The sequence below is a fragment of the Cornus florida genome, unplaced genomic scaffold, assembly GCF_030987335.1.
Source record: "Cornus florida cultivar Cherokee Brave unplaced genomic scaffold, ASM3098733v1 CherokeeBrave_3.0.0_Hap2_Chr08, whole genome shotgun sequence".
NCBI classification, from domain to species: domain Eukaryota; kingdom Viridiplantae; phylum Streptophyta; class Magnoliopsida; order Cornales; family Cornaceae; genus Cornus; species Cornus florida.
The window spans coordinates 33703916-33716031 of record NW_026775578.1 but is presented as its reverse complement, the minus strand read 5'-3'; the positions used below and the strand labels follow the sequence as shown (position 1 = coordinate 33716031).

General features: G+C 34.3%; 1 protein-coding gene across 1 annotated transcript; it reads left to right on the top strand.

Moving 5' to 3' along the window:
* Window positions 1-903: 903 nt before the first annotated feature.
* LOC132271229 (nudix hydrolase 26, chloroplastic) lies at window positions 904-7175 on the top strand. Its single transcript, XM_059772552.1, has 6 exons — window positions 904-1236; window positions 1327-1377; window positions 1811-1903; window positions 5131-5225; window positions 6635-6749; window positions 6849-7175. The coding sequence occupies exons 1-6, from the start codon at window positions 979-981 to the stop codon at window positions 6912-6914; spliced, it is 678 nt and encodes a 225-aa protein (XP_059628535.1). The 5' UTR covers window positions 904-978; the 3' UTR covers window positions 6915-7175.
* Window positions 7176-12116: the final 4941 nt, after the last annotated feature.

Below are 12116 nucleotides of genomic sequence, written 5' to 3'. Positions count from 1 at the left end.
GGCTGACTTCCCATCTACAGAAGTAATATTTATAAGTTTTAATACCGAATGTTTAATGCCGAATATCTACAAAATTTAAATGAGGAAATTTTCCATTTATAAAGGATTTCTAGGGTGTTTTCTCTCTTATTTTGTGTTGCTACTTTTTTTTCCAGCTCTTCTCTATCTTGTCATTTTGAGTGCATACTGACGAATAATTGTTCAATATAACATGCAGAATTGTCATAAAGGACAACCTACACAATCACTGGTCTGTAAGACGCCAAAAACACAGCCTAAAGAATTGTGAGATCTGCATTGCTATTTTGTTATATGAACATTCATTATGTTCAATCAAATAAGTAAATAGGACACATGACATTCATTTGTGCCAATTGTCATTTGGAAAATGCAAAAACACAAATAAAATAAAATAAATTTTGTTTATAAAACTGGGCATAAACCTTCCCAACCCATAATTTTTACAACCCAGTTGAAAGGTGGTTCAATCATAAGACTATGATAAGACTATAAAAACATTTTACTTGTAATATTCCTGGTCTATGCAATTGCTTAAAATTAGGCTTATTCAAAATAAATAAATAAATTTAAGTAAAATTCTCTCCTTGTCATTAGCAGCAATATTGAAAGAACTTGTTTCTCTGTGCGAGAGAGAGAGAGAAGAACCTGAAAATGGACGACCCACAAAACCAAAGAGCGAACTGAATCAAAATCTCAACTGTAAGCACACCGTACATAGGGTAGAGAGAGATGAGATGAGAGAGAAACTAAAGAGGGAAGAGAAGCAAAGGAAAAAGAAATTGTCACCTTTATAAAAGAAAGAAAAAGAAATAAAATTATAAATATGAGTGTGATTGCCCTTTTGGTAGTTTTAGCATAAACATAGGGTCACTGTCGTAAATTCAGAGTGTGAGGACCGCATGAAGATGAAGATTTTTCTAGAGAGAGAGGGAGAGGAGAGAGAATCGTAGGTGTGTTATGGCTTTATGCCGATTCATTCTCTGTAATTCCCCATTTTCACGTCAGCCAGTGCAACTGCTCGCGAACCCTAGTCTATCTTCCCCAAATTACCCTCTAAAATTGAATAAATTCGCAGACTTGACCCTTCTGCGTCGAAGACCTCTTAATATAATCTCGATAAGTGGTTCGTGTATTGCAGCGTCCTCATCCATGGAAGCCCCTCCTGAAGGTTACAGAACAAATGTGGGCATTTGTCTCATCAATCCATCTAAAAAGGTCAGGCATATTCTCTCTCTGTGTTTATATATATATAGACACACACACACACATATATATAATGAGTTGTTATGCTTTTGAATTATGCAGATTTTTGCTGCTTCAAGGCTCGATATACCTGATGCCTGGCAGATGCCTCAGGTAAGTATGAGAATTGCCTTGATTTTTGAAATTTATAATACATATATATTTTTGGGATATTTTTGGGGAGGTCCTAGGAGATTTGCTTATGAAATTTGGAGGAAGATATTTTTGTGAACTTTATATTTATTTCTTATTTTATACAGATATTCTATATATTTTGTGTGAATGTGTGAAATGAATAGGTGAACAAGCATTGCTGTATATTAATTGGTGATCTTTAATGGAATTTTCATAGAATTTGTAAGAGAAGAATTTTCATAGAGCTGTAAGATTTTCGTAGAATTTGTAATAATTGTTAAATTTGAGATGTTGCAGGAATTCTCTCTGATGTTTATAAAATTTTGTGCAACGTGATTTTTCTTTCTTTAGAAAATCTAGTTTTCATATATATAAATGAAAAGGAGGTATGTGATACGGCTGTATTAAACAGGGTGGTATTGATGAAAATGAAGATCCAAGAAATGCAGCCATGAGGGAATTAAGAGAAGAAACAGGAGTCACTTCAGCAGAAGTTCTTGCAGAGGTTTGGATTGTAGATTTGACTATTTGTGCTTTAAAACTTTTGGTTGATTTATTAGTCTTCTGGTAAATTCTTTTCTTTTCACAATGCATTTGGTTCCCAGAAAGATTGGCAAAAGAGAAAAGAAAATGCTCAACTGAAAAGCATTTGTTATCGTGTTCCTTTGTTGAAGTTTTTATGGAACAAAAATCAAAATCAAAAGCCAAATTAGAGAATTAAGATTAAGATATCAACCAACCTCTAAAGTTATATAATATTGGTTCTGTTAAGAGGGATAAAGTTCTTATTGGTGCACACTCTCAAGTCCAAAATTTTAAAGAGCTTAGTTTTTCCTCTCCTTTTCTCCACTGAACAATACATGAAATAGGACTTATCAAAAAAAAAAAAAAAAAAAAAAACAATACATGAAATAGGAAATTTTTTCCTCTCTCAGATGAGCTGTTATTTGTTACTTCTCTTTGGCATCTTGTACTTGGTCTTTATAATTTTTCATATTGAGGGAAATGACTGTTGCCCAAGGTTCTAATACGTTAGAGTACACTATGTCCCGATTAGACCTAGAGAGAGGGTGAATAGATCTAATGCATACTTCGATAATTTTTAATTTATTTCAAATTTTAATTAATTAATTGATCGTGACCATCATCCAATTAATCAATTCAGATCTCAAAGTAATAAAGTAAATTGGAGAAACAAAGACATTTTTTTTTTTTTTTTTTTTTTTTTTACATGGAAAACCCCAGAGGGGAAAGACCTCAAGGCCATATCCAAATACAAATAATCCACTGTAATCAAAGAGAGTGTTACCCATATATTTAGTTATTACTCTTGCCCCTTAAGAATCGCCTATGTTGGTTTGCCTTTGATCCAAACTCATGCCAAACATTCTACCTAGCTCTGCTGCTGTAAATCAACGAAATCGCTTCTCACGCCTTCTTATAATGATTGCTTGTCGTCTCGTGTATCAACTCTCTATTCTTTGGTTGATGTATGTTGTGGTTGACGATCTTCAAGTATTCGATGAAGCTCCATGATTTAGATCTCAATCACATGGTAGGATATTCTAGTGAAAAACCTAATTTATGATTAAAAATAAAGCCCTTAAGAATCACCAATGTTGGTTTACCTTTGATCCAAACTCATGCCATACATTCTACCTGGCTCTGCTGCTGTAAATCAACGAAATCACTCCTCACACCTTCTTATAATGATTGTCTGTCGTCTCGTGTATCAACTCTCTATTCTTTGGTTGATGTATGTTGTGGTTGAAGATCTTCAAGAATTCGATGAAGCTCCATGATTTAGATCTCAATCACATAGTAGGATATTCTAGTGAAAAACCTAATTTGTGATTAAATAAATAAAGCTTTCAATCTCTGTTACGTATGTGCAGTTTTGTCTCTTATGTTTTCTTATGTTTAGAGAATCTTAGAACACATTTTTATATTGTTGGAGTGACTAAAGATTGATTGGGAATGTTTTGGGTAAGTTTTAGAAGATTTAGAAATCAATTTAAACTTGGAAACGCATGTTTTACCAACTCTAGACATCCGACTGGCAATCCAAGGCAAGTCCGTGCAATTGAATTCCCTCCAGTGATGTGCCCAGCGAGTTGGAGCGATCAGCCTATCACTTGAAGCTCTTGGGAGTTTGTTCAAGTGAAAGCGATCTAAGCTTTCTGCCAGACCTGTCTGCACATTGTATGGGTGTTTATGCTTCATTGAGGAGTCAAATAGATTCAAAATTATTCATATAATATATAGTTGGAAACCTTGTCTAATCTAGCTTCCTGATACATAAAACTCATCCCAAGATTCCAAGTATTTTATTTTTAATGATTTCTTGAAGACAGATAGGTCAGTTTTGACAACTTCAAACTCAAAAGTCTAAGCTTCCTAACCAACATTAAGGTCTCTAAATTAATAATGCGTAATCTTAGGAGAAGTTGGTTTAATAACTTTAATCCACCCAAAATACATAGATAAATAAACAATTCAACTAGTCTCTTTTACTTGTGTCTCAAGGTGTTCATATTTTTCACCAAATTAAATCTTGACACAAATCTATGATGAAAATGCACTCTTAATTCCATGAAACACTAGGTTACGCCATCATGACCATGCATTTTCAAGCCTATACTTCAAATACCTTCAGGTCAAATTGTCTTATTTGCAATCTTTCTTCTGAGCCATTTTAACTTTGTATATTATAGTTTTTCAGAATTGCCTATATTTTTATATCATAAGTAGTTGAAGTCTCAACTTGACTAATCTCAGCAAATTAAAATATTGTCCCTACTATTTGGGGTTGATTATATAAAACATGTTTTGCCTTTTCATTGTAGGGTCATAACTTTAATGAAATTGTATTCAATCGTATCTTTCTTTACTATCTCAACCTATGTTAATTTGGATCTTTCCTTGCTTCTAGCATTATCCTCTGTGTGAACTGTGGTCCTCATTGGTATAGTTATTGGTCTTTTGCGAGAATGCTTTTGATAACCCATTTTTTTGTTTCGATTAAAACCCTTAGAAAGTATTTCACACCATTAGAGTTCTGTCTTAAGGGGCCGGCCGCCTGGAATCAGTTTCGAACCCGTTGAAGATCCGTGTGGCTCCAGATCCCTACCACAATAGGACATGCTCATACTCAAGTCAAAATGTAAATTATTGGTCTGTTGTGCATGTCAAACCATATTAGATAAAAAAAATCCGTTCTTTCTTCAATAGGTGAATTGGTATCACTTTAATACATCCACGAATATAACAATTTTTAATTTTTTTTCTTTCTCGTTCTACCTCTCCTCTGTTCAAATATTTGCAATTCCACAATGCTTATCTTATGAACTTGTTATTTATTATCTCATGTTTTACGCACTAAAACATACTTGGTCAACACCATTTTAATTTTGTGCATTATAATTATTTTTAGTAATGTACAAGTTTGTGTATTTCTGGGTGCTTGTTCTATTAAATAAAAATTAGACATGCCATTTGGGCTTGCTAAGTTTCATCCCTGTCAAAATATCCGCGTCTTATGTTAATATTTTTGACTTGTTAAGGTTAGCTTTCAGTGATTTTTTCTTTGGATCTTACTCTTGGTTTCTATTCATGGTTGTACTAAAGTTAAAGCAAAGAGCTCATGCGGGAATTTTTTTTTTTTTTTCCCTTCTCTTTTTCCTAGTGCATGGATTTACCAAGCCAGTTTTTGACAATATTTTCCTCATGCAGGTCCCATATTGGTTAACGTATGATTTCCCACCCGCGGTCAGGGAAAAACTTAAGCATCAATGGGGATCAGACTGGAAAGGTCAAGCACAGAAGTGGTCAGTGCATCAATTTATGCATTTACACTTGGTTACACACACACAGACGCATATGTTGAAATTAGGTGGCAGCAACTTGGGTTTGGGTTGGCATTGAAAATTAAACACAATTGAGGATTATGAAGCCCAGACAACATTAAAACTTAATTATTATTATTGAGCAACACATTGAAGTACACACCTGCTTGACACTTGGTGGAATACAACCCCAAGGCCCTATGTTTTTGTTTGCTTCAAGTTTAGGCTAGAGTTGAAACAAGTCCAAATTTACCGAAAAAATTATTGAATTTCATTTCCCTAGTTGAGTTATTACATAAATTGTTAACCTCATCCGACCTATCTCATAGTTGCTCTTACATTGTCATTCTAGAGCCAAATTACTAAAACTATGGGAGCACAACCCATAGCTCTAATATATGCTCAAGTTGTGTTTGGCTACAACAGAAACGACTTTGTTAATATCATTTTTGGAAAGAGCTGATGTAAGAATTGCCATTACATCGCTGAATAACTTTGTACAACTTATGTTTTTTCAAGCCCGTACAATAGTAAAAACTCTGGCTACCATACATGAGGAGGCATGTTCAAGTTTCAAAGCATCCACTGTATGCAAAATAATACCAAAGGTGACTATCTCTAATTTTCCTTCCTATCGCCTTGCGTAAGCAGGACCACATGGTGATACACTCTGTTTTTCAAACCTGTCATTTGACTAGGTACTAATGCATGTTTTGTCATCTCTGCTAAATCCAGCAATCAAGTTGATGGGCTTTAGTAGTAATCCCATCCTTGAATTCTAAACTTAACATGAGAAACTTGAAAAATGGCATGCTGGGTATGTAATATTGGTGGGACAGCTCTTGATCTCCGGTAAAGTAGATAGTCTCGGAAAATGGTTCGTGATTCAATCTCTTGCGTTTTTAATCAGCTAGAGTTTATCCCAAGTATGTTACATGGACTCGGGTACGAGTGTCGAACTCGGGTATGTATCCATGCGTCGGACGTGTCAAATCTCCAAATAGAAGGACACACGGACACGGCTAAATATTCATTTTATTAATTATTTGAAATTATTTTCTAGAGTAAAGTAATATTTTTATCTAATATAATGTTCAATATAGGTATTTAACTCATTTAAAGTAATAATATAATGTAATTAAATGATTGGGTATGTTTTTTAAGTACATGTCCAACCAAAAGTGTCGGACACATATCCCATACCCATGTCTGAGGGATATGTGTCCGACACGGGTACTTCACTACTTTTGAACAGTCCATGTAACAGCTCCCAAAAAAGTACTGTGTGGTGTGTGTAGATTTGATATGAATATCACCTTTTGGGTTTTCTATTGCACTGAACTGTCTGTAATCAGTTACTTCATTAAATTTCAACATGCAAAAAAACACAGGTTTCTTCTTAAGTTCACTGGAAAGGAGGACGAAATCAATCTTTTAGGTGATGGGACCGAGAAGGCCGAGTTTGGAGAGTGGTCTTGGATGTCACCAGAACAAGTAGTTGATCTTGTGGGTGAACTTTTTTCCCTCGTATTGTTGTGCTGGCCTAAAACCAGTGATCTGGTTTTGTGATTTAACTTCACTTCTTTTTCTACATTTTCTATGCAGGCAGTGGATTTCAAGAAGCCCGTTTACAAGGAAGTTTTGACAGTGTTCTCTCCCTATCTTCAATAGAATGTGTTTAAGTATGAAGTCAGTTCCATTGCAGTCAGACATGCAATGAACAACTTTTTTTTTTTTTTTAATGGTAACATCGGTAAGAAATGCACTCACACCACTCTCACACACTTTTTGCCTGCACCCGGCTCAAACCCCACCCCCCCTCTTTGAGGATGGGGAGGTGATACCATGGCCTTTGGTTCAGACATGCAATGTTACCGAACTCAATTTTGTCAACTGAAAAGTCATTGCAACATGGGTTGTTCTCTTTGGCAATTGCTTTGCATACGAAGTCAATACAGTTGTATATATCTATTATGGATATCAGTGTATTTTACTCTGGCAACTCCGACCAAGTCTGAATCAATGGTAAGCCATTGTCATGGCCTCCACAAGTTGTCTGGCCTGGTCCTTCCCCTCTTGACGGCAAAACAAATGCATCAGGCTCCTCATACAGGTGAAAAATTGTTACATGGGTTCAGAACCATTGGAATGGTCCCAGGTCAATCATTAGATGACAATAAATCAAAAAGTGTCAGCTTTTGTGAGCTTTATTCATGTTTATGGTCCCAGGTCAATCACATGGCACGAAACAAAACTGTCGTACTTTTGTGTGAGCTTTATTCATGTTTTTGTTTGCCCTTTTAAGTACTGATAAAGTAAACATTTTCATACTTCTTGTTAGGCTGCAATTTGGGTTGGCCTAATCCAGTCCCAACCCAATCTCAATTTGAAACGGGTTGGGTTGGACCAACCCGAATTGTACTTAACATGGGTTATTATTATAATTCGAATAGAATATTTTTGGACAGGTTGAGTTCTTAATTTTATGTTTTTTTAAAAAAAATTATATATATATATATAATATATTATTTTATATATATTTGACTATATTATTATAAAAAAAAAAAACCAAATCATTTCAGCCTGCCTGTCGCCCCATCCACATTCTCTCTCTCTCTCTCTCCAACTGCAAATTACAAAATCTACAAGAATCAGATTCAAAACCCATATCGGCATATCATTTCAGATTGTTCAAAAAATCAAAAATCAGATCGGCTTATCTTTCAGATTGTTCAAAAAATCAAAATCCAGATCTTTCAGTGTCCATCGCCGGCCCGCTGTTCTAGTTCGGGTTCACCGTTCGCAAGCTTCAGCCGCTGTCTGTCAACTCTCAAGCTTGCCCCCCTCTCAACTCTCAAGCTTCGCCCATGGACTGCGGCAGAGAGAGAGAGAGAAAAAGAAGAGGGAGAAAGAGAAAGAAAAAGAAGAGTGGATCTGCAGACTGGAAAGTTCTCAAATACCTTGCGATTATTATTCCTACCGGAAACATAATCCCCCAACTCACAGCATTCAATATTCCATGAATCTGACAACAAAATTAGAAAAACAAAAAATAAATCAGAGAGGATAATTAGCAAACAAAAAAAAAAAGGAAAAAAGGAAAAACAATTACAAGCATATGTTCACTTCTATAGTTTGATGATGAAACAGTACAACTAATCAATTCCCAATTCAACAACCAGTTTGATAAAAATCCACTGGTTCTTAATGATGATTGGAGCGTCGTTGTCTGCGGCGATGCTGCTTAGATATAGAGAGAGAAGAGAAGGATGAGGAGAGAGAAAGTTAGGGTTCTTTGAATTTATTTTTTTTATGAAATGTTTAATTTGGGCTTTCGGGTTGGGTTCGGGTTGAACCCAGCCCAAACCGAATAAGGTTGGGTTTAGAAACCCAACCTAACTGAAACCCGAATTATGAATTTATGTGTCCAGATTTTAAAATTCATGGGCTGGACTCGGGTTGAGCTGAGCTAACCCGTCCAAGTTGCACCCCTACTTCTTGTGTGATTTAAATACTATTCATTTTCTAATCGTAATTCCCAACAGATATTAGTATCACCTGGGTCATTTAGTCAATAGTCATGCATGAGTCCCGCTAAACATCAAATATTTGATGGGGTTTGGCGTGGTATTTCTCTGATTTTAATAAAAATGGTAATGGATGGGTGTTTCGCAATCCGATTCAAAAGTTTAAACTATTATGTGGAATTAATACTCAGTTTATATATACTCATTAAATTTTTCATCGGCACAAATCTCACTTGTAACACCAAGTCTCAAGAATACATTACTGCATGACAACTTACATTTCTTTCTGACTTCTGAGCAAGGTTTGGATCTGAAAATGTTTTTTAAGAAGAAAATGGTGAGCTACTTTAAAATATAGAAGAATAGCTTCCTTTAACAATTGCATAATAATTCAGGAAATGTGAATAATTGGAATTAGACGACAGAATATATTTAAATAAATAATAGTACTTCAATTAGCATAATTTCCAAATTCCATTTTCGAGTTCAGTCTCTCACAAATAAAATTCATTTTCTTAAAATTGCAATAGTTCATAAAATCAGCCCATAATTTCCATCTTTCATTTTCGGGATGAATGCACTTACTATCATTGTACCCAAAATTAAATTTTAAATATTCCATGTTTCTTGGTATAACAAATTTTTTGATAAACCTCATTTAGTCTATTTTCTTTATCCAAAATCTCAGTTAAAGGTACTACCGTACGAAGCTTACTCATATTTTCAGCAAAAAACCTACTTTCTTTAAAAAATCATCAAAAATATAATTCTAACTTAATTTGCATGAAACAAGAATCATTTGAAAGCTTAAAATTACTTGAATGAGTGCCTTTGTCAATTGTGTCAGTTTTTAAAGAAAACCGTAAAAGAATTTCTACTCTTCAACATTTCTGATAGCAAACTATCTTCAATTTCAAAAATCCATAATAAAATCAAAACTCAACACTTTTGGGCCAAATAAAACTTATAAACTCCTTAACAATGTAGTTTATTATACCAAAATCTCATTGGCAAGTCAAAATAGAAAAAAAAATTAGCCCCAAAACCGAATTGTATTCAATTTTCCCACAAGGGTCCATCTCAAGATTTAACACCACCTTCAACTATTTCCATGTTCAAAGACAACATTATCCCATATTTCTTAGATGAAGAGATAAGAAGCCTATCGGTCGATTTTAGGTTTAGTTGTAATACATATACATATATACATTTTTCAAATGGTAAGTAATTATTCATTTGATTCTAGATTTATGAATTCAATTTAATACATATCATTTTAAGTTTGAATTTAATTGATTAATTTGCATATTTTGTTAAACGTGCTGATCTTGGTATCACCGCTATTAGGTGATTTTAGGTTTTAAAATTTTTTTTAAATGACAATGTTACCCTCAAATATTATATTTTTAGGTTTTCCATCACTTGTTTTACTCTTGAAATTAAACGTATTAATTCTACGCTTCAAATTAAACATATTGATGGACTTGATGCTACACTCCAAATTAAAAGTATTGATGGATTTTCTATTTTCACTTTGCAATTTTATTCCCTTCAATAGATTTTTACGTTTAGTTTACTCTAATTTTTCATATGTATTAGAGTAAACTAAACGTAAAAATCTATTGAGAAATATAAACATATGAAAAATTAGAGTAAACTAAACGTAAAAATCTATTGAAGGGAATAAAATTGCAAAGTGGAAATAGAAAATCCATCAATATACTATATATACATAGTTCACTCAAGTTTATAATCAACAATCATGAAACCCTCGCACTGTTATGATGCAAATCTATTATATAAATAAAAATTCAATGATTTGTGAGTGAATTCTAATCTCCTTCTCATAAATATTTCATTCTCATAAGTTATTCATATAACGACCCGAATTCGAGAGTTCGAATCGCTAACCGGATCCTTACCCGAATCCGAAATCAACAAAAGACGTTACCATTCATTCTTATGGCAATACATAATATACGTGTCATCTCAGGGTTTATAAATAATAATAATATGGATCATAGCTACAAAATAGGTCAAACAGTCCACTAACCCATCAAAACCTGTGGAGGAATGTCGTCTATCACTTCCTTTCCCAAACCTAAAAAATGTTAAAATAATGGGGTGAGCTTAAGCTCAGTAGCAGGTGTTTAAGACACACCTCTTATGACCCTGTGAATCCACGTATAGAATAAAAATCAAAAGAACAGGATCATACTATACCGGGAATGCAATCCATATCCACAACGTCAAATATAAACACAATGTCATCCAAGTCACAAATACACCATATATGCCAATGAAGTGTAATGCCATGCCCATGTCGTTCACCATTTCTGAAACAATTCCGTTTCAACTTCCAAACCGTTAGTGTAATCCGACCCAAGGCACCTCCAAGGCGTCACGAAAAGGGGATTGACTAACTATCCACGACCACAAGGCACCTCCAAGGCATCGTATCCGGCCTAGTTAGCCCAATCCCTAATCCTCTTTAGACTATACTAACACCACGGACCACTAGGCGCCTCCCAGGCGTCCGAGTTTTCACAAACACTATTTCAAAAACTTTTTTCTCAAAAACAATTTCATTTGTTTTTAAAACAAACATTTCCCTTTTACTTTTCCCAATGAATGCATGAATGCTTCATGCTTCCGAATGCCAAATTCAACAATAAAATTTTACATGCTCTTCTACACCATCACCATTTTATTATTATTATTTTATATATATATTTGATAGCAAATTCCAAAACAATTATTTTACAACCACAACATCAATTTCCATAGCAATTGGGAATTCACAAGTCACATAATATACCAAAATTAGACATGCTTCTTCACAATAATGTAAATAGCCATGTGTATAACCCAGTTAGCATGTAAAACACATTCGTCATTTTGAGCACATACAACCACAATAGTAATGGACAAGATAATTAAAATTAAGCATGCTTAATGTCAAATTAAAGAGAAAAATTCACAAAAAATTCAAGAAGTCATGGATTAGAACATCCCTACCTCAATTTTATAGAAAACCCTCAAATTTGTCGAATCCAAACCCTAGAATTCAAAATTCTTAGGGTGCACCAAAACAACCTTTGCTCTGATCAAATCGAAGATCTCGACGTGCTCTTTAGTTTGCCACAAACGGCATTTAAAAACCCCGAATGGTGAGGGAGAAATCAAGGTTTGAATTTTGGAAGCAAAAGGAAAAGAAAAAAAAATCTAGAAAGAGAATGAGAGAGAGAGAGAGTTACGGGAAAGAAAGAGAGGCCTCTCAGCCTTTAAAAGATGTGGTGGGTCCCACCATCAAAAACATTTTCTTTTTGTTTCTTTCTTTTCCTTT